The sequence below is a fragment of the Solanum verrucosum genome, unplaced genomic scaffold (assembly GCF_900185275.1).
Source record: "Solanum verrucosum unplaced genomic scaffold, falcon-dt-bn FXZP01000163.1, whole genome shotgun sequence".
NCBI classification, from domain to species: domain Eukaryota; kingdom Viridiplantae; phylum Streptophyta; class Magnoliopsida; order Solanales; family Solanaceae; genus Solanum; species Solanum verrucosum.
The window spans coordinates 2,154,628-2,179,926 of NW_026020379.1; the positions used below are offsets into that span (position 1 = coordinate 2,154,628).

The following is a 25,299-nucleotide window of genomic DNA, read 5'->3' on the forward strand; positions in this document are numbered from 1 at the left end:
GTAAGCTCAGTCTTGACTATGTTGGAGAGATCTTCTTCTTGAGAATTTTTGAGTTCCTCTCAAAAATTCTGTCCCAATTTCTATAAAGAAAAATAGAAATCTTACGAAAAATATGACTGAGCCCTTGTGGCGCCTACGTATCCCGTTGACGCAGGAATCAGGTCAAACGTAGTTCCCCTCTCGAGGACTAACAAAATAAGAAGTTTAAGCAAAGAATCGACCGAGGCCAACATAGGACGCCTACGTATCTCATTCTTGAGAATTCAAGTCGAACGTAGTTCAAATACAAAAGGAATAAGTTCTGAACACAAACGATTACAGGAATATAAAAGCGATTACAAGGAAAAGACAAAAATCGAGTCTTCAAACATGGTATATTTTAACAACACTTAAGTGGACTGATGATTTGTGAGATCTAATGTTCAGGCTCAACCATGTAATGTCGTCATCAAACAAATGTATCGATGTGTTCTTTAAGCAAACTGATGAGTTCTCTCTCATGTGCTTTTGTCAGATATGCATCAATTTTGATATCTTTGATGCATTCATCATTTTCCTGATTCACTATTCAGTTCTCTTCTGAATTCGGCTTATCGTGACTCTCGAACTGTCTGAATTTCTCAACCAGGTGTTCGGGTACCATGATCTTCTTATTGTTGTCCTCAAATTCGTCCGCATCTACCACATTTTGTTCATTTAGTTTGTGACACGACATGATATTGACAGATTTGAAAATATTTTCACTAAAATCATAGAAAGGTACTGTTAGATAGCAAATATAAAGCAAGTAAAACAAATTTTCGCAAGAAATGAGTTTTTCATTTGAAATAAGAAAATAAGAACTATGGCCATGAAAATAAATCATTTTTCCTTTTCAAAATATTAAGAGGTAGGTTAAAACATTTTGAGGCAAAAATAGAGTAAAAGATGGGTCTCGAGCCTCATTCGGAACACCACCAATTTTAGAAATAATCATAGAAAATTGTCTATTTCTACCAAGACGAGCAAGGAGTCAAGATCGGAGTGGATGTCCAGTTGGGCATTTGCTCCTTTGGCTCATTGTCTAGTATGACTGATGTCTCAATCATCTCCCCAGACACAATATCACCTTCTTTGAACAAATTTTCAATTTCTTCCCCCGGACCATTTTGCATTAGAAAAGACTTATATGAGTGAGACAATGATTTTGAAAAAGCTTGATCGATCTTCAGCTTGTTCTGACCCTCCTTTGGCACTAAAGCAAAAGCTTGATGAGGTGCCATGATCCCAAATTCAGATTTCTCCCTTTTGGTTGGAGAGACTACAATTTTCTCAAGTTTTTCAAAGTTGGCTGAGATTATAACTTTCTCCACATTCAAATCTTCTTCGACTTCAATCATATTAATAGTCACCCCTCCATGATTCGGCATGGGGTTACTATTGACATTATGAGTGGATGTCTGAAAAGTGACGACGTTTTCATCTATCAAGTCTTGAATTTTATGCTTCAAGTCGATACAATCCTCAGTATTATGCCTATCACTTCCTGAATGATAAGCACAATGAAGATCAGGTCTATAAAACTTGGAGTTGACATTGATTTTTTTAGATAAATTGTATGTATCAGACCAGCTGATTGTAATCTCTCAAAAAGTTGTGTTCGACTCTCAATCAAGGGGGTAAAAAATCTAGAAGTTTTCTTCTCAAGATTTAGGCGAGGAGGATCGTAATTATTTCCTAGATGTGAGGGTACTTGACGGTAGTCTGGAGGATTTTGGTGAGTTAGTGCTGGCGTTTGGAAATTTGGATATTGTGGAGCTCGGTAGCTTGGTATTGCTGAGGTGGATTTTGGTAACTTGATTGGATATTCGAACAATTAACTGATGGAGTTTGGTAATACAGATAGGTATTTTGGTAATGTGGAGGTGGAGTTTGGTAAACAAGAGGTGGAATTTGGTAACTCGTTGGTGGAGTTTGGTAATTATGGCGTAGAATTTAATAACTCGGTGGGGGAATTTGATAACCTGATTGGGTATAACAAACTGGATAAGAATTTTGTGGAGCTCGAGGATAACCTTTGAAAGGTGAGGATTTTTTGAAATGTCCTTTATCATCAGATGCGTAGTAAATAAAAGACACACCCTCTTTTTTTTTTCAACAATCCTGAAGATTCGGTAGGGGCGGCAACGCGAGAAATCTTTCCGGTTTTAAGCCCATCCTCAATAGTCTCACCTACCTTGACTATCTCCGCAAATTTTGCTCCAATGAGCAATATTATCCTGTCATAATATTCTGGCTCTTGAATGCGTATGAACACTTCAACGATCTCCTTCTCATACATGGGAGGTCGAACCCGAGCGGCCTCTTTCCTCCACGTATACGCATATTCACGATAACTTTCAGTGGATTTCTTCTTAATTCTCTCAAAATAATAGCGATCAGGAACAATCTCCACATTGTAGGCGAACCGTTCGACGAAATCTTTAGCTAGTGCATTTCAGCTGGACCACTGCTTTATCTCATGGGAAGTAAACCATTCCAAGGCTTCTCCATTTAAACTTTGGCTAAAGAGCCGCTTAACAAGACTTCATTCCTGCCAACTCCTACGAGTTGGTCACAGTAGGCTCTCAGGTGCGCCAAGGGATTCCCTGTTCCTCCGAAAGTGTCGAATTTTGGCACTTTAAACCCTTTCGGAAGATCCAGATCCGGATGGATGCACAAATTCTCATAACTCAACTCATCGACTTCAGGAATACAATGCAGCTCCTTCATGGCTTTCCTGATCTCTTCTTTCATATTCAGCTTGACTGCCTCTTCCTTTGACCTCCACTCTCTCTCCCGTTGCTCATAGTGATCAAACTCAGAACAGTTGGCATAGTGTTCATTTGGAATTGGAATTTGAAAGTAGTCTTTAGAGGCAATGGCAGAGCAGTGGAGGGACTCTGGGTATTTTCAGTGGCTTGGTGATTTTGGGGGAAAGTCTGGGGGTTGGTATGCTAATTTTGGTGGTGTGGGAAGGTTTGCAGATTATTGACATTTTGGTTTTGAGGGGGAGGACAAGATTGCGGGTTGGCATTTTGAGGAGGAAGTGGCATTTGGGAGTTGGTATCTTGAGGAAGAGGTGGCGCTTGATAAGAGACGGAGGCATGATGGAGATTTGGGGAGGTTAGGTCGATGATTGGGGGATTTTGAGCAGGGTTAGAGGGTGGATTCTGAACCTGTTTTGGGTTTGAAGGAGGAAAGTGGAGTGGAGGTCTTCCATCTCCTTAAGGGTTGACTGAAAAAATTGGATTCGGTAGATCTTGTCTTCTTTGCATTTCAACCCTCATTTCGGCAATATGTTGCATCAATTGCATAATTAATTCATTTTGATCAGCGACAGTGGGATGAGGCACAACAACATCATTCAGATCAATCTCTTCATTGTTATCACCCATTACTGCCTTTCCTTTTTGCAAATTTTGATCGAGGAAGGAATCTTTGGGAGCCTTAGATCTTGTAAAATAAGGATGACCAACCAGCTTATCAACACAGATTAGTTCTAAATACCTGACAAAGAAAAACAACTCAAAAGGTAAACGTGTTAGTCTATGTAGATGATAAATAATACAAAATATCACACATATGACCACAAACACATAAGTGTTGCTCCACTTGAAGATAAACTAGCCCACGTATTTAGAGAAATGACTAAATAGACGGGAATTTGTCTATTCGATTTTGAAGTTAGTGGATTAGAAATATCAACTTGAGTCGAGACAAAGTTGATTTTATCTTTTATTGTCATAATTTTCGATTTTCGATTAAGATGTAACTCTAATTTCTTTGTAAAAGTTGGAAAGAATAATTTCTCAAAAATTGGGACCGAACCTTGAAAGATTGCCTACGTATCTCACGAGGGAGAATTCAGGTCCTACGTAGTTCGGCCCTTGCATCTCTTTTGATTTGAGACGGTGAATCTTTTTCTGGTATGAGAGAGTAGGATTTAAAAAATGAAATTCGAATTTATTGGGAAACTAAAGACTTGAAGAGTGTTTGGACGTACTTTCGATAATGACTTGATATTTGTGCTTAGGGGTTCTAAAAAAATTTGAAGAAGAGTGAGCTAGAATATCTCCAAATGAAGCAACATATTCACACAAGCAGTTATAACACATAAACAAATATTGTGCGTTCTAAACATGTATGTGACCCTTTTGCGAAAAGGATAGGCCTAACAATTTGAAGGGTGTATAACGTTATTTGAAACATTTCATTGCCCCCAAAACCCAAATTTATACAATATTTATGAATAAACTAAATGGGGATACATAATGGGAAATATGGAATAGAAATAATCAGTCCCACGCAGGGGTACAATTCTAAACTATGCTTCCATAGAAGGTCATTCGTCCTTGATTTATGGTCGTCTCCGGATGTCCAAACTTTTGTTTCTAATGATAACTTGTTCCTTCTTCGATTAGAAGAAAAAAAACTATAATCTAACTCTCTAACCCAAGAGACAATGTTTCACCAAATGACATATACATCCTTCTAATTTAAACACATAAATATGATTGTTTTTTTATTGACCATGAGTCAAACAGACACAGGGTGGGCTTCTAATGGGCCCAACACGCCTTGGGTGTTGGGTCAACTTAGTTAAAAATGCGCTAAAATCAGGATTTGGTTTCAATCTACGCTAGTTGACTAAGAGTGGAGTTTATTTGAAATGGACTGGTGACCCTAGCGGACTACTTGGGATGAGACAGTTAACGACCATTGACTATTCAGTAGCCAACTACATTCATCAGGGTGTCCTGAAAACAATTTGGTTAACGAACGACTGCGGCCCGCATAATCGTCCTTTAAGTGGAAAATAAAAATAAGCATCCTTTGACGGAATATGTTATGTCATAAATGCAATAGTTTATAACAATTTAAACACATTAAGGACAAATAAACAATTCAACAATTAATAACAATTAGTCAAATAGTAAAATCTTATGGTTAGAACTCAATTATGTCCACAGCAGAGTCGTCATTTCTATTGTGCCGTAATTTTTTTAATCCTTAGAAAATCACATTTTTGAGATGTTTTAAGTATGAAACAATTTGAGAAAAATACTTAGAAAAAAGTCGCCACTTAATTTTTTAAAGAAATTAAGAAAACTTATAATTTCAAAGATTTAAACAGAAAAAATCGTTTGAAAATACTAAAGAGGGTTCGGGGTTCAATTTACACTTCGAGAAGGGTTTAAGCATTCGAAGTGCCCGCTAACATGCGGTTGACCTTCGACTTGACTAAAATATATTTTGACTATTTTTTAGGAAAAAAAGGTGATTTAACATAAGAATAATAATTTACAATATTTGATTGACTTGAGAAAGTAGTTAAGATAACAACATTTTTTTTTAATTTTTAAGAAAATGGAACCTTAATTGAAACAACTTGGTCAATTAGGATTTTAACAAAATTATATAAATTATAATTTATTTGAATCATTTTAGAAATAATAATTTGAAACAAATTGGTCAATTAAACCATGATAACTATTTTTAATTAATTGAAAAAATAAATAAGTTTTTAATAAAAATACAAGAGTTGATGAAAAAATGAAATTTTATTAAAATAAGCTAACATAAAGAATATGGTTCATCTCTTTGGGAACTTAATTAAATTAAATCAAATTAAATAAAAAGGTTAGAGTTAAACAAATCACAAATAAACAAATAAGGAGGGTAAATAAAAGAGAAGCAAAAAATCAAATTTTTTAGGCTTTGACCCAACCTGTCCTAAAATTATCAAAAATCTGCTCAAATATATGGGGTTTAGGCCCAATTGGGTCAAAAGGGAAAGCTGCTGGAATTTGGGCTTTGGCCCCATTTTTTCCTTTGAAATCCTGTGCATACGTCGAGTGTATACTGTTGTATACGAGAGTATCTTGACCCATTTTCCTGTATATCGGACTGAATATCAAATATATACAGCCTATTTCAACCCCTGAAACATGTCATTCGATTTTTTCCTGTATCTTGCTTCACTCGATTTGTATATCCATGTATAGTGAATGTATACAGGCTGCATATCAGCCCCTTTTTCAGCTTTCCAGACCTGTAACGGATTTTCGATTTTCCAGCGATGACCGGAGTAGACTCGAGGGGAAAAACAATTCGATGAAATGCAAGAATGAAGTCTAAAATAGACTCGGCTAATGTCAGATGCAAATAAAGAGTAATAAGATTAACATTCATACTTAAACTATTTCACAAGAATAACATCTTTAGTATGAGACACAACAAGACATGACTAAAGCAATTTTTAGCATACACAAAAAGAGAAATATAACATATATCCTCATAAGCAAATAGAGGCCAACCAGTGAGAGCCTATGAACACTGACTTGATATCATTCTTTCAACATAAATTAGAAGCAATGGAGAAAACTAACAAGAAGTGTTGAAATCTTTTCTTCAAGTTCGATTGCTTTTAAAATAAGTTTCCAAACAAGATTTTTACATATCTAATATAAGAATAAATTAATTATAAACTAGTGTTAAATAATCATATTACCAAACCAAAACAACCTTGTCCCTTCTAGTTTGAAGGATGATTAGCCTAACTTCAAACAAAATGCAAAGTAAGTTAACCATGACAATTTAATCCAAAACAAATGAGCTAATGCGAAAGAATGAGATTTCTAACAATTGAGGCTACTGCTAAGAGTAGCCATACACAAATTCATACAATCAATTCAAAATAAAGCTAAGAGAAATGAATTTGACAATTTTTGATAAAAGATTACTCAAAACATGGAAAAATAAACACTCTAATGCTTACCTGATTATGGAACCTATTCATGATTATGAGTTATGACTAGAATTAAGCTAACATTTTCCAACATACTAGGTAGTAAAACCAAGGCTAGAGCATGAATACACGATACACCATATCCAAATAGAATGTAAAAGGGGAGCTATTTCACTACCTTTTTTGGAGTAGCGACTCGGCGAACGAGCTTGACCATGAAGAAACTTCCACAACCACAAGTGAGATTTTGACAAAGCTTCGATGAATCACAGTAAACATCAAACGAGATAAAAAAATAGAAACTTACTCCTCAATGTTTAGTGAGTAATTGTTGTGCTTCCCCCTATTTTTCTCAACTCTCTTTTTCTGACCCCCCCCCCCCCACCCCAGATACTAAGGAAGATGGAGGTTTATATAGAGGAATTTCGGGGTCGATTTAGGGGGAAAACGGCCAAATTTGAAATTTGAATTTGTACCAAGATCCTCAAATCCTTGCTCTAAATCAGGGATTCTTGCGTATGGGAGGTACTGTTGGCGCGATTTCCGGGTTTGGTCAGTCACGATTTGCTGCTGTCCGCGATTTCTGGGTTTGCAGCTCTTGACTTTTGGTTCTCGCGTAGGGGAGAAGAAGAAGTCGGGTCGGTTATGTATGTGTATGTGTATGCTGATGTATGTATTGTAATTGGTTTTCTTTGATGGGTTGGGATTTGAATTGGAGTTAAGAAATGGGCCGGCTTGAACAAAGGAAATGGGCTAGAGGAAAGGAAATAAGAATTGCATTGTATTGGGTCGTGGAACATGCCCATTTTTTTTGTCTTTTAAGGGGTTAAGGATAAGATAAGCAATTGGCTAAAAATTGCAACAAGATAAATTTTCATAAATTAATTAACGAGCTTCTTTATCTTAGCGACATAAAATAATTAATTCGATTGTAAAACAATTAATTTAATTATAAACTAATAATTAGCTAATTAATTAACCAAATTTTTAGGTAAAACTAAAGTCTTTTGAGACAATTTCCAAATACTAATATAATAAATATATACAAAATTATATAGAATATATATATATATATATATATAGATATTTTTTTAAAATTATAAAAATGACAAAATTTCTTAAAATTGCTCGAAAAGTATTTAAAATTTATGAAGTCAATTATTTCAAATCGTTTAAAATTTAAGAAGCTCGATGATTAATTTATATTGTGGAGGTCCAAAATTGGGTGTCAAAAATGTGGTTGTAATTCTCACACTTTATCCATAAATACACCATAGTAATGATACATCTAGTGAAAAAAATTGATCTCAAGAAAACTTAAGCCTTCTTTTTCACTTTCAGATTTTGTATAGCAATTTACAACCTCTATTTCCTACTGTTTACACCTTGTAGACCTGAAGTTCTTTTTCCTTTTCGTTGTAGCATGGTATCAGAGCCTATTTCCTAAGGGATTTGAATAAAATTTTGTTTGTTACTCTCATATACTTTTTGTTCTTTCTTGAATTTGCTTGCTGAAAAAAATTCATGGCACCTGAAAATCAACAAACGACAGGTCCTCCGACTTTTACCGGAGAGAATTATCACATATGGGCCATCAAAATGAAGGCTTATCTAAAGGCTCTCAACTTATGGGAAGTTGTTGAGCTTGGAGAACCTGTTATCCAGCCATTGAGAGTTAATGCAACTCTCAATGAAATTAAGAAGTATGATGAGTTGGTGACTAGATCCCCACGAGCTCTCACCTGCATACATTCAAGTCTTACAGACGTGATGTTTACGAGGATTATGACTTGTGAAACAACCAAAGATGTTTGGGATAAGTTAAAGGAGGAGTTTGAAGGCAACAGTAAAGTAAAGTCTGTTAGATCTTAGCATTGAAGAGATAGTTTGAGCTTTTAAAGATGAAAGACTCATATAGTGTGAAAGAATACTCTTCAAAGCTGATGGAGATTGTGAACCAGATAAGAATACTTGGTGAAACCTTTCCAGATCAGAAAGTTGTAGAGAAGATCTTGGTCAGCTTTCCAGACAAGTTTGAATAAAAAATCTCAGCTATTGAAGAGTCTTATGACTTGACTACTCTTACAATAGCCGAACTAATCTCCAAATTGCAAGTCCAAGAGCAACGGGTCACTATGAGAAGTGAAGGGATAGTAGAAGATGCCTTTCAAGCAAGGCATAAATTCAAACATCAAAGGAAAGCAGAAAAGTCTGGTTGGATAAATCTAGAGAGGTAAAATCTGGTGGAAACCAAGGTGATTTGTCGATAAAAGGAAAATTTCCACCTTGTGGCATTTGTAAGAAGACAAACCACTTAGAGAAGAATTGTTGGCAGAATTCAAAGAGGTCTCAAATTCAATGTAGCTATTGTAAGAAGTATGGTCACATTGAGAATTATTGTAGGCAAAAGCAAAATCAATGTGGCCAGTCTTTCCATCGAGTGAATTTCGCAGATGATCACCAAGTTGGAAAATCAGAGGAGGAGGTTTTCTTGGCCTCACACACATCACATATTTACCAATGTAAATGGTATGTTGAAAGCACGTGCACAAGGCACATGGCGATTGATGAAAAACTATTTGTTACCTTGGACAGATCTGATAGAACCAAAGTGAAGCTTGGAAATGGCGCATTGGTGGAAGCTTACGGTAGAGGGTCAGTAAAATCTCCTACTGACGAAGGTACAAAATTATTAATGATGTTCTTTATGTGCCAAATTTGATTCAAACTTGTTAAGTGTTGCTCAATTGCTTCATAAAAATTATTCTCTTAATTTTAAGGACATACAATGTGTCATTTATGATCCTAAAGGATGTGAGGTAGCTAAAATTAGCATGATTGACAATTCCTTTCCAATTTCATTCTATTCTATTGATACTTGCTCTTTTAATGTTGAATTGAGCGATACTTGGCTTTGGCACAAAAGATCCAGTCATTATAATCTTAGCTAATTGGTGTATATGCAATCAAAGGGTATGGTGCTTGAAATACCCAAAATTGACATGTGTAGAGATGTTTGTGAGTCATGTCAATTTGGTAAAATGCATAGACGATCCTTTCCTAAAGGAAGTCTTTAGAGAGCTAAGGAAAAGCTAGAATTGGTTCATACAGATTTATGTGGACCAATGAGGACGACTTCTTTGAGTGGAAACAAGTATTTTGTTCTCTTTGTAGATGATCTGACTCGAATGACATGGATTTACTTTCTTAGTAGCAAATATCAAGTGTTTTATGTTTTTAAAGAATTCAAAGCTATGGTAGAAAGGGGGAGTGGCTGTAAATTGAAGTATATTAGATCCGATAATGAAACTGAATATACTTCGTATCAGTTCAGCAAGTATTGTAAAGATTTGGGTATCCAACAACAATTCACTGTTAGCTACACTCCAAAGCAGAACGGGGTTTATGAGAGGAAGAACAGAACTGTGATGGATATGGCGAGATACATGTTGGCAGAAAAGAATATGCCTAAATACTTTTGGGCTGAAGCAGTCAATACCGCTGTCTATTTGCTAAATAGATTACCAACTAGAGCAGTCCAAGACATGACACCATTTGAAGCATGGAAGGGTATCAAGCCATCTGCAAGACACTTGAAGGTATTTGGTTCGGTATGCTATGCACATGTTCTTGATGCTAAAAGAAGCAAATTAGATAGCAAGGCAGAACTGTGTGTTCTGTTGGGCTATAGTACAGTTGCAAACGGATACAAAGTGTACAATGTTAGTAGTAAGAAGGTGTTTGTTAGTGGAGATCTTGTAGTGGATAAGTCTAGCCACTATGATTGGGATCAAGATACTGTTGTGAAGAACCAAGGTGGGAGTACTTCAGCTGCAACTCCACATCAGCAAAAATGTGATACTCCTTCTAGTCCTATTGCTGGAACAAAAAACAATTCAGATGCTGAATTGACTACAGACTCTCCTGTTTTGAAGACCAAATCACTAGCAGAAGTTTACGAGCAATGCAATTTTGCTCTTGTTGAACCATCCTCATTTGAAGAAGCAGCATACCACAAAGTGTGGATTTCAGCAATGGAGGAGAAACTTGCCATGATTAATAAAAATGATACTTGGGAGTTGGTTGAAAGTCCAGAAGAGAAGAATGTTATTGGTGTCAAATGGGTCTATCGAACAAAGTTCAAACCAGAAGGCTCCATCTTCAAGAATAGAGCTAGACTTGTAGTTAAAGGCTATTCTTAGCAGCCTGGAGTTGACTTTGGAGAAACGTTTGCTCCTGTTGCACGGCATGAGACAGTAAGGTTTCTAGTCGCTCTCGCAGCACAATACAAGTGGAAAATCTTCCATTTGGATGTAAAATCTACATTTCTCAACGGATTGCTTGAGGAAGCCATTTATGTTGAACAACCTGAAGATTTTACAGTTGCAGGTGAAGAAGACAAGGTGTACAAGCTTAAAAGGGCTCTCTATGGTCTTAAACAAGCCCCAAGAGCTTGGTATAGTAGGCTGGATTCTCATTTGCTGTCTTAAGGCTTCAATAGAAGCCTAAATGAGCCTACTTTGTACTTCAAACGACAAGCGGATGGGATGTTGATTATGATATCAATTTATGTCGATGATTTGATGATTACAAGTGAAAATCCTCTTGTGGTTCAAGAAGTTAAAAATGAAATGCTAAAAGTTTTTGAGATGTCCGATCTAGGAGAAATAAAGTTTTTCCTTGGAATGGAGATATCTCAATCTTGTGAAGGAATTTTCTTGTCCCAAAAGAGGTATGCCTTGAATCTGTTAAAAAGGTTCAAGCTTGACAAGTGCAAAGTTGTTGCAACTCCACTTGTTGTGAATGAAAAATTAATGAAGGATGATGGCGAAGAGAGGGCAGATCCAAAATTTTATAGAAGTCTAATTGGAAGTCTATTGTATCTAACAACTTCTATGCCAGACATAATGTTCACTGTCAGTTTGTTATCTCGATATATGCAAAGTCCCAGCACTAAGCATTTTGGAGCCGCTAAAAAGGTGTTAAGGTACATTAGAAGGACGATTAATTATGGAATCTGGTATAGAAATGTAAAGAATGGAGCTCTTAGTGGCTATTCAGATAGTGATTAGGGTGGATGTTTGGATGATTACAAAAGCACCTCTGGTTACTATTTTTCATTTGGTTCAGGCATTTTTTCTTGGAGTACAAAGAATTTAGATATTGTAGCACAATCTTCAGTAGAAGCCGAGTATGTGGCTGCTGCATCTGCTACAAATCAAGCAATTTGGTTAAGAAAGATCTTGTTGGAATTGAATTTGTTGCTAAAAGAACCAACAGTGATCTATGTGGACAATAAATCAGCCATTGCGATGGCTGAAAATCCGGGGCAACATGGAAGAACAAAGCATATCAACATAAGGTTTCATGCTTTAAGAGATGTCGAGAAGAATGGTGAAGTTAAGTTTGTACATTGCATCAGTGAAGATCAGTAGGCCGATATTCTGACCAAGGCTCTTTCCACTAAGAAGTTTGAGTTTCAAATGATGTTGCAAGGAGTTTCAATGAAAAATCTTAAGGAGGAGTGTTAGAAAATTAAGATTTGTCTAGAAACTCCTAGATTGGAGATATTTTGTATTAGATATGTTAGAAAAGTAAGTTTGTCTAGAAACTCCTAGATGGGAGATATTTTGTATTAGATATGTTAGAAAAGTAAGATTTGTCTAGAAACTCCTAGGTTGGAGATATTTTGTAGTAGATATGTTAGTCTTGATTTAAAATGAGTAGTGGTTAGTGAGCCACATAGGTACATAGTTTGGTGTGAGATATTTTGCTTATTATGTGGTTGTAATTCTCACACTTTATCTATAAATACACCATATGTAATGAAACATCTAGTGAAAAAATTTGATCTCAACAAAACTTAAGCTTTCTTCTTCACTTTCAGTTTTCTATAGCAATTTACAGCTGCTATTTGCTACTGTTTACACCTTGTAGACCTGAAGTTCTTCTCCCTTTTCATTGTAGAAGGTTGTATATATTATCAAAAGGATCAGATTCTTGTGATGTCCGAATTGATTGTTGCGTTGTGGTTATATTACGATATTTGGAGTACATATATGATTTGTTAAGTCAGTGGAATAAATGGAAACTAACTTTTTAGGAGTTGCCTTCAAGTTGAATAAAGAACAAAATAGTGTAGTGCTTGTTGACACCTAATTTTGACCCTCCCCAATAGTAATTAATTTTTGAGCTTTTTAGATTTCAAACGACCTAGAATAGTTAGCTTTATAAAATTCAAATTGTTTCAAGATTATTTTAGTTAATTTCAGTCGACTCTTTATAGTATTTTGAATAATGAATGTATTTCGTATAATTATATCTATAATTAATATATTTTATAAATATTTGAAAACCATATCATAAGATCTCTACATTGTTTTAGTAAATATTTAATTAATTTAGTCTAGTATAATTTATAGTTATAATTTTGAGTTATTGAAATCGATTAGTTTGTATTCGAATTAATTATTTTATTTCGTTCAAGTTTGAGAAGCTCGTAAATCAATTGTATTAATTCGTCCTATCTAACTTTTAGCCAAACTCACTAGTGAAATTCAATTTGGCTAAATCGGTAATTTATTTGGCTATATTAAAGGACCCAATTTTGGCCCTTTATAAAAAAATCAGAATCCCATTCCTTTTCCAATTCCCTGGGCCCAATCCTTTTTCCAATTCCCATAGCTTCAGCCCACCTAAATTCTCCCAAATCTCAGCAGACTCAATCCAATAGTCCAGCCCATTCTTTCTTTAAGCCTAAAATCCCAACCCAATTATCTTCTAACGAGAGAAACTCCAGCAAAACGTTCACAACATTCCAGTTCAACGTTGCAGCATCTGCCAGCCGCGGCTTCCTCGCTGCAACAGCAGCAAAAGCATCTGTCAGCCGCTTCTCCCGTCCTTGGGGGCGTGAGATCGCTCCGCGTGGCACGGCAAGGACAGTAGATCAATCACAGTCGTACATTCACCCTTTCCCCTTCCGGAATCGGGTTGAAGATCTCAAAAAAAGGTGCTTATCCTAATTGATGAAAGATTTTCAAGTTCAAATTTTTGAAATGGCCCTCATCTTTTCCCCCCCAAAAAAATCTAAACCCTAATTTCCCCTTATATAAACACCTTTTTCTGTTCATTTGTGGGGGGGGGGGGGGGAATTTCATTTTTTTTTGGGGGATTGGGAGATTTTTTGGAAAATTTGGTGTTAGAGGAAATATTGGAGATTTTAGTCGGAATTTGAGAGGAACACAAGCTATTGGTCAAAACATTCACATACAAACATTTGGAGAGAAAAGTTAGGAAGAGAATCGGAAAAAGTTATAAAAGTTCAAAGTTTCCGGGAGAATTTTTATTCGGTTTAGTTTAGCTTCTCTTGGTGTGGTGCTTGAACCTCGAATTTGTGCGTTGCAAAAGCCTGCTGTCTCCTCTGCTCGTTATTGTCCTAGTTTCGTTGCCTCGAGAAAGATTATATCTCTTCTTCTTGCATTTTCCTATTGGGCCATTATGGCCCAATATTCATGTTCCCCGAGTCGGTCAGCAAGAAATCAAAATACAGGTTTTTGGAGGGTAAACAAAGTGGGATTTTGATTTTTTGAGCTCCGAAAAGGTCGAAAACAGGCTGCGTACCTTCTGTATACAGCAGTATACGCTGGTATACATGGCAAAATACAATATACAGGTGCAGGAAAGGGAAAATACCGGTCCAAAACCAGAAATACATGTTGCAGGGGTCGAAAAGGAGTGTGTACATTTGGAATACGACCGGATATACATGAAAACGAGCCTAAATACGGCCCATATACAGTGATATACGTAAAGGGTATACATAGATTTTCCCAAAGGCAAAATAACCCAAAGGCCTTAGACAATTTCAGCAAAGTCCAAAATGTGGGAAATTTGGGCCAGAGGCCCAAATTTGATTATTTCCTTTCCCTCTCTTATTATTTATATCGTATTTATTTGACTAACTTTGCTTATTTTATGGTTTTAATTTAATTAAATTCCCATAGATAGTCATTTCATTTTCATCACATCCAAATCAAAAGATATATTTATATTTTATACTTATCTTTATTTCTATTAGTCTCGTCACTTAAAAATCCCCCTTTAACTCATCTCCCCTTAAATAATAAAAAAAATGACAATAAAAAAAAGAAAGAAATAAATAAATATGAATAATGATAAAAAAATAATAATAGTGATAAATAAATAAGTTAAAATAAATGAGTTCTTTTACCTAGTTAAAATTTCAAAAAGTTAGTTTAAATAAATAAGCTTTTTTTTACTTAGTTAAAATTTCTAATTAGTTAAAATGAATGAGTTCTTTTACTTTATTAAACTTTTCAAAATTAGTCAAAGTTGTGTGTTCTTTACTTAGTTAAATTTTAAAAATATTCAGTTAAAGTAAATGAGTTCTTTTATTTTGTTAAAATTTCAAAATTAGTCAAAAATCATTTTGGTCAAATCGCCGGTCAACCGCGAGTTAGCGGGCATTCCGAGGGCCTAACACCTTCTCGGAATGTACATTGAACTTCAAACCCTTTTATTTTCAATTGATTTTATCTGTTTAAATCTTTTGAAAAACAATCTTTATTTTTTCTTGATTTTTTACTAAAAATTAAGTGGCGACTCTGTCATTTTGGAAACCCGATTTCTCTTAAACCATAAGTTTAATCGGTTTTTCGAAAACTCTGTCATTTTTCCTTTACATATATTTTTAAATAAAACGGTACTACAACTATTTGTATGTTGTATCATTTGTTTCCTTTCTATCCTCAACATAAATTATTAATGGGAAGTTCTAATGTGTGGTAGCTCTTACCTATAAAAATGCTACATGTTTATGGTTGTTGGTAATAAATAGTTATTGAAACAATCCCTTTTTTGAAGAGATCAACTGAATGGTGAGTTGTAGAATCACCACGAACTTCCATGGGGACTAATATTTGCTCTACTTCATTTGAGTCGTTATAACTTTGGATATTGACATGAAGTTATCTTAGACATACGTTTCATGCCTTTAAGGCTAGGGACCGGGGTGTACGCCTACACCATATGCATTCATGCCATTAAGGTTGGGAATCGGAGTGTACGCCTACACAACATGCATTCACGCCATTGAGGCTAGGATCGAGGTGTTCGCCTACACCACATGCATAGTTATTGCCTTGTCTTTTAGGCTATGGAGCGGGGTGTTCGCCTACACCACAATGCATTGCATTTCATACTCATATGTGGGGTGGACTGAGTTATGGTTAACCAAGTACAGGACACTTGAAGCTTGGTAAGTTGTTGCCGTTGTGGTGATATGAAATAAATCATGAGCAGGGAGGTTGGCTGTGACTTATTGGTGGCATGGAATTCATTTTCTCGATTTAGTTATATTGTTCTACTATTTTATTGCCTTGCATATTCTGTATATTATTTTGTACTTATGCCCCAAGCCTGAGGCACTGCATTTATGCCTGCAGGTACTAACCGATGGGTAGATCCGGACCTTCACTAGTTGGTTGGAGCTCAGCTTTGTTGGTAAGCTCCACTTCCTTCGGAGTTACCAGGTTTTGGTTTTGTGTTTATGTAGTATTGAAGGGTAGGTCGGGGCCCTGTCCCGATCTTATGACTACTATCTTACTTATAGAGGTTTGTAGATTGTAGTGGCAAGTTGTGGGTTTGGGTTGGCTTTATCGGCTGGACGGTTAGTTGTGTTCCTCTTATGTTTTTGGCCTTGTAGGCCTTATGTATATATTGTGTGTATTGTGATGGCCTTTATGTATTATTTTTCCAGCGACCTTGTCTATCTGTTATTTTATTTCTTTTTGCTTTTAGATTATGAACGCTAGGTGTTGTTCGGGCCTCATCGGCCTTGACTTGTCACATGGTAGTACTTGGTTGGGTTTCAGCCATTTGCTCAGTTAAGTGAGACACCGGGTGCCAATCGTGCCTCTCTGAGTTTGGGGTGTGACATATACATTTGTATCTTGAAATTTTGTAATATGTACAACTAAGTCATATAATACAATACATTAAATGCTTTTATACAAACAACCTATTGAATTTAAATATACATATACAAATAACGTAAAAGGAAAAAACAAAAATACCTCAACATCTTCATCCTCTCATTTGTTATTAATTATGTAGCATATACAACTTAAATCATGCATATACAAATTGAAAAATAATAATTAAAACAAGGCTATAGCTCAAAATCTTTATCTTTTAGAAGATGTTTCTTATACCTTTTTGTTTTCCAGGAATAATCAAGTCAGAATCATTAACTCTTTTTTTTCTCTTCTTTTTTTCTTTGTAGTTATTAACACAAATTTGTTGCATCCTATGGGGTCATCATTGCGAAACTTAAATCTAGTCTCCTTCTCTCCTATATTTGAATCAACACCTTTAGATTTTGACAATGAAACCTGCAATTCCTTCCAAATTTTAGGTAATCCCATCGAAAAAGATGAACTTCCATCTGAATGGTTGTGATTACTATAGCGAACGAATCGCAATTTTGGTTGTAGAATTATGAAAAAATTGGGGAAAACAAAAAAATTATACAAACAACAAAAAATTAAAAAATGATGGAAGTAAAAAAAATGGAAGATACCTGGGATCAAATTTGAACATTATGAGGGTTGATTCAAATTATTCAAAATCTGGATTTGATTCGATTGAGAGATTTATGGGGAATTGAGAGATTTATGATGGGTTGATAGAATTAAGGAGATAAATTAGTGCGTATGGAAGAGAGAGAGAGGTAGTGTGTTGGTTTGTATAAAAGAAAAATTGGGATTCTACACAATATATACAAAATGATGGGACTTGACCATAACCATTTTCTTAAACAATAACTATTATCTATAATAATTAAAACTATAATCACCTAGAATAATTAAGTACTAAATGTTAGCTTAGTTACAAGGGCAACTCAACGTAATTTGGGGCCTAAAGCGAAATTTCAATTTGAGGCCTAAAATATAAACAAAAATTTCGTATACATATTTATTCAAAATTTATTTTTCTTACAATATTTAGATAAACATTATTAGTATTTATATTATTTTTTCAGTTATTGATTTTAGGTAAGATTTTATCAACTCAACATTGAAAAACATTCTTTCAGAGAAGCAATTATTATATGAATTGTTGACATAATTTTATAAGTAATAAGTTGACAAATATTAAATAAAGATAAGAGTTAAAGCCATAGAATCTGATTCAAGAAGTTGATGACTCAATTTTTAATATGCTTGTTGTAATGTTTGAAACTAAAATTTAAAAAGAAATAAAAAAGAATTTGTAATTTACTTTGTTCAACACTTTTCACTATTACTTCTTATTTTTAACAAAGTATAAAAGATGTTAAAGTGGGTAAAATAATATATATCTTTTTATCATAATTAATCAATTTTTCTATAAAAATTTAACACATAATTTGTTCTTGATAATATTTGGGGCCCCCAAAAATTTGGGGGCCTAAGACATAAGCCTTATTTTACAAAGGCAAGAGCCGGCCCTGCTTAGTTATATAATTTTTCCAAAGTTTTATTGTACAAATTGAGGTTTTTGTGGTGATTTGTACAAATAGTTATCTAAGCTAAGTTTGATTAAAGATTTTGGATTAGATTTTAAATTTTTTAACTTTTATATATATATATATATGATATATGATTAGATTCTTAAAATATGATTTTCAAATTTATTTTTGAGAGGAATTTCACTTTTACTAAAAAATGCATGTTAAACATTACTTTAAGTCTTAAAAATTCAAATTTTCAAGTTACAATTTTAAATTTATGACCAAACGAGAGTTAAATTTATGTCCTTTATATTTTTTTTTCATATCCCTATATTTTGTCCACAATATTATCAATTTATTTATTAATTTTTTTTTATTAAACTTGACCGCATCACTTACATTTTTATTTACATATAAATAGTGAAAATAGAAAAAAAAAACATGAAAATGCAACAACAAAACGATTGAATAAATAATAAAGAAGGAATATTAATTTTTTATTTTAAAGTCCGCTATTTTTTGTTTCAAAGGGAAGGCTCATGTCAACGTGAGCCTTGTACATATAATTTACACCATCAACCGTTTATTGAAAATTTTACTCAATTTTTTCTACCCTGTTGACTCCGGACTCTGTCCTTTTGAGTGTTAATGTTGCCTTTTTCTTGACATTACATAACTTATCAAAATTCATCACTACAAATATAAACATTGTTTGAGTTGAGAATTGAATTAGTCAATTCAATCATTTCAGTCAATGATCTTATCCAAAGTTAATTGAGTGTTTCAATCATCTTGATTCTTGAACAACCAAAAAAAATAATATGAAAATTCAATAATCATGTACATTCATTCCTCTAAGATCCAAAAATTGCAATAAGAATGAAAAACATAAAATCAATATATATACAAGAAACTATAGACACCAAACAACATATTACTAAAAACAAACTATACATACTGATTTCTCTACTCTATAGGCCCAAACATTATATGATCATTTGGTGACTATCAAACTATCAGAAGACCTCAACACTTCTGCTAAACTAATTGGACAAACTAAAACAGAATCTACACATAGGCCACCTTTAGTATGTGTACAATCTATTTGTGTCAATGAAAATCTTATTTTCGTCATGATCGTGGGATCCTCAACTACAAAATCTCCCACATGATGATGTATCCATGTACCTACATTGTCCAAATAACAACGCGATATGGCACGTTCATCATTTGATGTTGTTAATTGAAATTGTGCTGGTTTTATGTCCCAACCATGAACGTGGTCTGAGTTACAGACTCGACGTCCTAGCCTCTTCGTGACCCTACCAAGCTGAAGTCTAAAGAATAGACTATATGTCCCTACTGGGAATTGGAACTCAAGGTCTCCATCAACTTCAAGCCACCACATTTGTTGAAGATATGCCACAGTTTGGAACCTATAAGCAAATAATAAGAAAATTGGGACCAATCAATCAGCTTATCGTGAATTATAAGATGGGGAATCGAACTCTCACCCGCAAGTGGGTGGAGGATAGAGCTCGTGTATATAAGATAATTTAATAGTGTAGTGTTAAAACAATTAGAACGATTAAGTGAAAAACAAAGTGTAATATAAAATTGAAATAGCTATTGTTTATATTAATTAACTCTTGCTTATTACCGGTGCTTTCTTTGTAGTAATAATTATTTTATTGATTTAGTTCATAACTTCATATAGCAATACAAATGTTATATGACATATTTAGCTAATAAATTTTAATTTTTCTTTTATATACACAATGCCGATAAACTATTGAAAATAAAACAAAAATATCCTTAGTTTGACTTTTAAATCCCAATTATATGCTTCTTTCCTGTTAAGGAACCTTTAAAACTTATTTCTTTATTGAAACAAACTGCACCTCAAAAAAAAAAAGACCTAGTTGTGTTATTATTATCTATTGCCTTTTCTCCTTTATTAAAGTGTCACTTTTTTGTTCATAAAAAAAAGGGAGCATGTATACGTGACCTATTACACGTTACTCTTAATAAAATGAGTTAGATAATAACACTTGGCTTGATCTCTATCATTTTAGTCAAATAAAAATAGTTTTGTTAATAATAATGAATTATTAACTGTGTATTTTTTCTTCTCTTTAGATATGATTACTATTTGTTTTAAACGTAATAATAAAATTGCAATTGTGTAAATGATTAATTAGATCCAATAATTAGTTATTTCAACTATTTGGTGCGGGGGGGGGGGGGGGGGGAGGGGCAAATTTATATATGAAAAAAGATATTTAGCTAGTGTTTGTTCCTTTTTAACACATAAATCTTATATATCATATTTAAATGAAATGACTATCTACTTTGATAAGATACTTTTTCCTTTCAGGCAAGATGGCAAAAATAATTGGCTAAAATTTCATTATATTTAGCACTATTTATCTTTCCAAAAAAGTGGAGCTCCTGCAATTTTTTTTACTAATTTAACCACAAAAAGAATAAAAAAAATTAATAATAAATTAATGTAGAAAACATAACATGAAAATATTCACGAGATTATATTTTACTCTCTTTGGATAAGATGATGAGGAGGTCATGTAAAAGCTAATAACCAGATTGGATAATTATGACTACTAATAATTTTCAAAAGTTTTTTACGCCAAATTTTTATAGAGAATTCGAATTAAAATCTCAACAAAAACACAAAATAGGATAATATCTTTTTATTTATCTATCTAGTTTCTTTTAGATGGAGTGAGACTAGTATATATAGTAATAATATAACCCACCTTGATTCATCGGTGGAAATATAATTCCAATATCTCCGGTCATCAATACCAGTAATCCTCATTCCCTTTGAACAAATTGCCAAGCAAACTCCTCCATTATTCCTATCAATCCATATTTCCTATAATCATCCAAATTTTCTTGAGTTGAGACAAACTCAGTAACTTTTTTCTCGAATAGTATATTTATATTTAAAAATCTATTAAATAAGAAAATTTCAAACTAACCTTTGTTCCACCATCAAAAGAATTGGACCGGGAAAGCTTAGCAAAAATATCCTTTTTGCGCATCCCGGTCACACTCAGGCCAAGTAATTTCTCAAGAATATACTTATAGTTAGATGGCAATTTGGATTCCCAGATAAAGTCCGCCGAAGAAGCTGCATGAAAGGCCCGATTAATTCGGGCCATCATGCAGATCTCTGGCGGGTTTAAATAAGATAATACTAGAGCAACGCAGGCCTCAGGTATATCTTCGAGTTTTTTTGATTTTGATAATGGATTGCTTAATCCATTTTGTGTTGAGTCAATGGAAGAAGAAGCATTAGCACCCATGACTCTGAAAAAAAGAGAGTAGTTAGAGAGAGAAATCAGGCATGAGTGGTTGAGTTTATGTGCTAGCTCTAAGTTTAACAATATACTTTCTCTGACTAACAAAATTAAGTATTTTATTTCTAAACTTTGAATTTATGTGACGTAGTTTAATTTGATATTATGTTTAAATAAGATTTTTGAAATTTGTGAAATATATATTCATATGGCTATAAAGTATTTCATTTAGCTAAAACAAACATTTAAAAGTTGAATTGCTATTAAATATAGAAATATGACTTTTTTTTTAGACTGACGATAAAGAAAAGTAAGTCATATAATTTGGGATAGAGGTTTAATTGTACACGAAATTAAAAAATAAAATGAAATTTATTATTTTAAATTAAAAATATATATTATATTATAAATTTCATGGTCTTACACGTATCATAGAAAATATTAAATCAAAAATATCAATACTCCTTCCATCTCATCTTTTGCTGTATGTGGGGAATTGGGATTTGTAGATTGTAGTTTTATCATTTATGACAAGGATCGTATGTGGAACAAAATTAGTAGATTCTTATCCATTGCTCTATAGATTATTGGTTAGCTCTTTAATTTACACGCTCCTTAGTGTTGCGTGATGATACCCAATCTATGCATGTCTAACAACATTTCCGCCTATTTCTATTTTATTCTTTATTTTCAATATTTAGAGAGTAAAATAGAGAATGTTCACTCCAATCTCCTTCTATATTACTTTCTATACTTTATTTATAGAGATGTGAATAGTAGTTCTCCAAATCGGCCCATTTGAGGTTAAATTATGGAAAAATTATGCAGAATAACAAATATTTAGCCTATATTAGAAATTATAACTAGAGTTTAAGAAAATTATAATTCGCGGCTACAGTTTTCCTAATTTTGTTATTCACCTGATTTGTATAATAAGTATGATTTGTATAAATCCACAATTTGTATAATTCAGTTCTTGAATGTATAAATCCAGAATTTTGTATATGTTTACCCTAACTATTTGTAGACGATTCATGAAAAATTCATAACCATGTTTGTATATTGACAAGAGAAATATACAAACGGAGTTCTAAAAAATTCCTAAATATATAAATACATAATTTGTATATACGCTATGGATAATAAGAAACACGGTAAGAAACATATGAGTAGAAAATTAAGAAAAATAAGAAGAAAATTAAATAAATTATATCCGGAATATAAACAACTTAATATCACAAAGACTGATAACGAAAAATTAGATCAATTAATAGATAATATATCCAAAATAGAATATAAATATATTCAATATTTAAAAATACAATGAATAACAAGATTAACGAATATAGACAAAAGCTTAATGAAATAATTATAGAAAAACGACAAGAATTAGAACATAGGTAAAATACACTTAACAATAATATATTCGCAGGAATTTGTCACAAATCTATAATAGCACAAAGAAAGACTATTTTATATCTAGAAATACAAATAAATAACTTAGAATATAAACTACAACATAATTTATAAATGAATAAAGAAGAATCCGCAATAGATGAAAAAACATATGAAAATTATGACAGATTAAAAATAAAGATAATATTTTCTAATCTAGGAAGAAGATATAAGAAAATAGGTGACAATATAAGTTTAATGTTGGAAAAAGAAACGGTAAAACTAGAAGATAGTTTAACTGCTATGGTAAGAATAACAAAAGAAAATGAAGAAATAGATAGAAGAACGGAAATTGAAAAAATAAAACAACAAGCAAAAATGGAAGTACAACAATTAGAAGAAGTAAAAAATACTAAAATAATAGAGCTAGAAAAAGAGCTAGCAATATTAAAAGAAATGTATGAAATTAAACAAAAAGAAAAAGAACAAAAAACAAAATTAGCAAATGAGATAATTAAATTTAAAGAAAAATTGCAATTACAAGATGAATTAGAAGAAAAAGAAGAAAATAACCAAGATAATCTACCCGAAATAAGAGTTGATGAAATAAACGATGATGATCTAGAACAACATTCGGAAACAAGTGAAACATATACGGAACTTTTAGCAATCATAGATAATACAAAGAAATTAGAAGTAAATACAAAAGACGTAGACATGGACGAAAAACCTAGCACATCAGGAGTAAAAAACCCAAAAAATTTTAATCCAAAATATTATAATAAAAATTATGAACAATATAATAAAGAAAAAACTACATGGGATAAAAGATTAAATAAAAAAATGGACGCCTAAACCAATAATTGGACAACATGAATTTTTAGATTTAGACTGTGTAGCAGACATAAATAAAACAATCCAATTATGGGTAGGATACATATCAAAACAATTAATAGATAACAAGATAATAATAGCAGAGGCACCAGGATACATAGAAAGAACACTTATAGGAACAGTAAAATTATGGCTACAAAATTTAACAAATGAAAGCTTAACAACTTTAAGAAATAATAAAAAATTTGATGGTGGAATAGCCACTACAACCACGGAAATATTATATAAATACGAAATAACTATAAGAAATGAATTTAGTAGTATGACAACAGAGGTAGAAGAACAAAATAAAGAAAAAATCATAAATCGGAATCTAATGACAATATTAGCAATATGTAATATGTGTTACATAGATGAATATACATGTGCATTTAGAGAATACTATTATAAAGGAACATATAACACAGAAGAAAGTAAAGAAATAAGAAAATTATATTTTACAAAATTACCAGAACCTTTTAATTCAAAAATAATAAAAAGTTGGAATGAAGCAGAATTAACGGACACCTTAGGAGCTAGAATGAAATTCTTGCAACGATGGTTTATGGAACTATGTGAAAAGCATAAAGAAGAAATAAAAATGGAAAAAATATTAGTAAAAAACTTAGCATGTTGCAAAAATAAAACAGCACCCCAATTTGGTTGTACGGATAGGTATTATAAAAATAGAAAGAAATATAATAAAAAATATAGATTAAAATATAAATATAAAAAACCAAGAAGAAGGTACTATGTAAAAAACTACAAAATCAAAAGACCATATAGACCAAAAAGAAAACTAACGGAATGTACTTATTATAATTGTGGAAAATTAGGACATATAGCTAGAGATTGTAAATTACCTAAAAATCCAAAGAAAAAATAAATATCAGAAATAATAATAGACGATGAAAAATATACACAAATAGAATACGTAGATTATGAATTAGAAAGCAATGATAGTATATATGAATTATCGGAAAATGAAATAGATAATGACATAGAAATAAAATTAGATAATAAATTCTATAATATAACAAATGACTGAAGCAGATATACAAACAATAAATAAAGAAGAACATCAAGTTGAAGAATCTTTAGAACAGAAAATAATATTTGATAATAATATATTTGAGCAAATAAAAGGAAAAGAATTAGACCTAAGCGTAGCAAAGATATTCGAAATACCAACAATAAGAAACTGGTTTAAACGACAAAAAGAAGAATATTACGTAGTAAGTCAAAGAGAACATATCATAGATTGCAAATACACTAAAGGAAAGGCCAAAATACCAATAATAAATAAACGAATAATAAATAAAGAAATACAAGATATTAAGACTAAAAATCCAATTAAATATGTACATTTAGGAGGAACAGAAATACTAATAAAAGCATGTTTTAGAGAAGGAATAGATACACTCATA

At 32.8% G+C, this 25,299-nt stretch overlaps 3 protein-coding genes across 6 annotated transcripts in view; 1 reads left to right on the plus strand and 2 right to left on the minus strand.

Annotated features, from left to right (window-relative positions):
• Nucleotides 1–25,299, minus strand: part of LOC125839081 (actin-depolymerizing factor 10-like) — an 858,671-nt gene that overhangs the window by 493,412 nt on the left and 339,960 nt on the right. The gene's annotated exons all lie outside the window — the stretch shown is intronic.
• LOC125839078 (peroxisomal membrane protein 11C-like) overlaps nucleotides 1–25,299 on the plus strand; it is a 485,045-nt gene that overhangs the window by 54,364 nt on the left and 405,382 nt on the right. The gene's annotated exons all lie outside the window — the stretch shown is intronic.
• On the minus strand, nucleotides 19,078–21,680 carry LOC125839077 (F-box protein PP2-A13-like). Its single transcript, XM_049518054.1, has 3 exons — nucleotides 21,284–21,680; nucleotides 21,059–21,177; nucleotides 19,078–19,717 (listed from the first exon to the last, which is right to left on the minus strand). Exons 1-3 carry the CDS (start codon nucleotides 21,608–21,610, stop codon nucleotides 19,276–19,278), a joined length of 888 nt encoding a protein of 295 aa, XP_049374011.1. The 5' UTR covers nucleotides 21,611–21,680; the 3' UTR covers nucleotides 19,078–19,275.

Excerpts from the sequence above, each read along its gene's own strand:
- LOC125839077 (XM_049518054.1), bottom strand. The coding sequence starts at position 21,610 with ATGGGTGCTAATGCTTCTTCTTCCATTGACTCAACACAAAATGGATTA. Across the intron at positions 21,178-21,283 it reads CTTTTGATGGTGGAACAAAG|GAAATATGGATTGATAGGAA; the intron begins GTTAGTTTGAAA and ends GGATGATTATAG. Across the intron at positions 19,718-21,058 it reads ATTTCCACCGATGAATCAAG|GTTCCAAACTGTGGCATATC; the intron begins GTGGGTTATATT and ends ATTTGCTTATAG.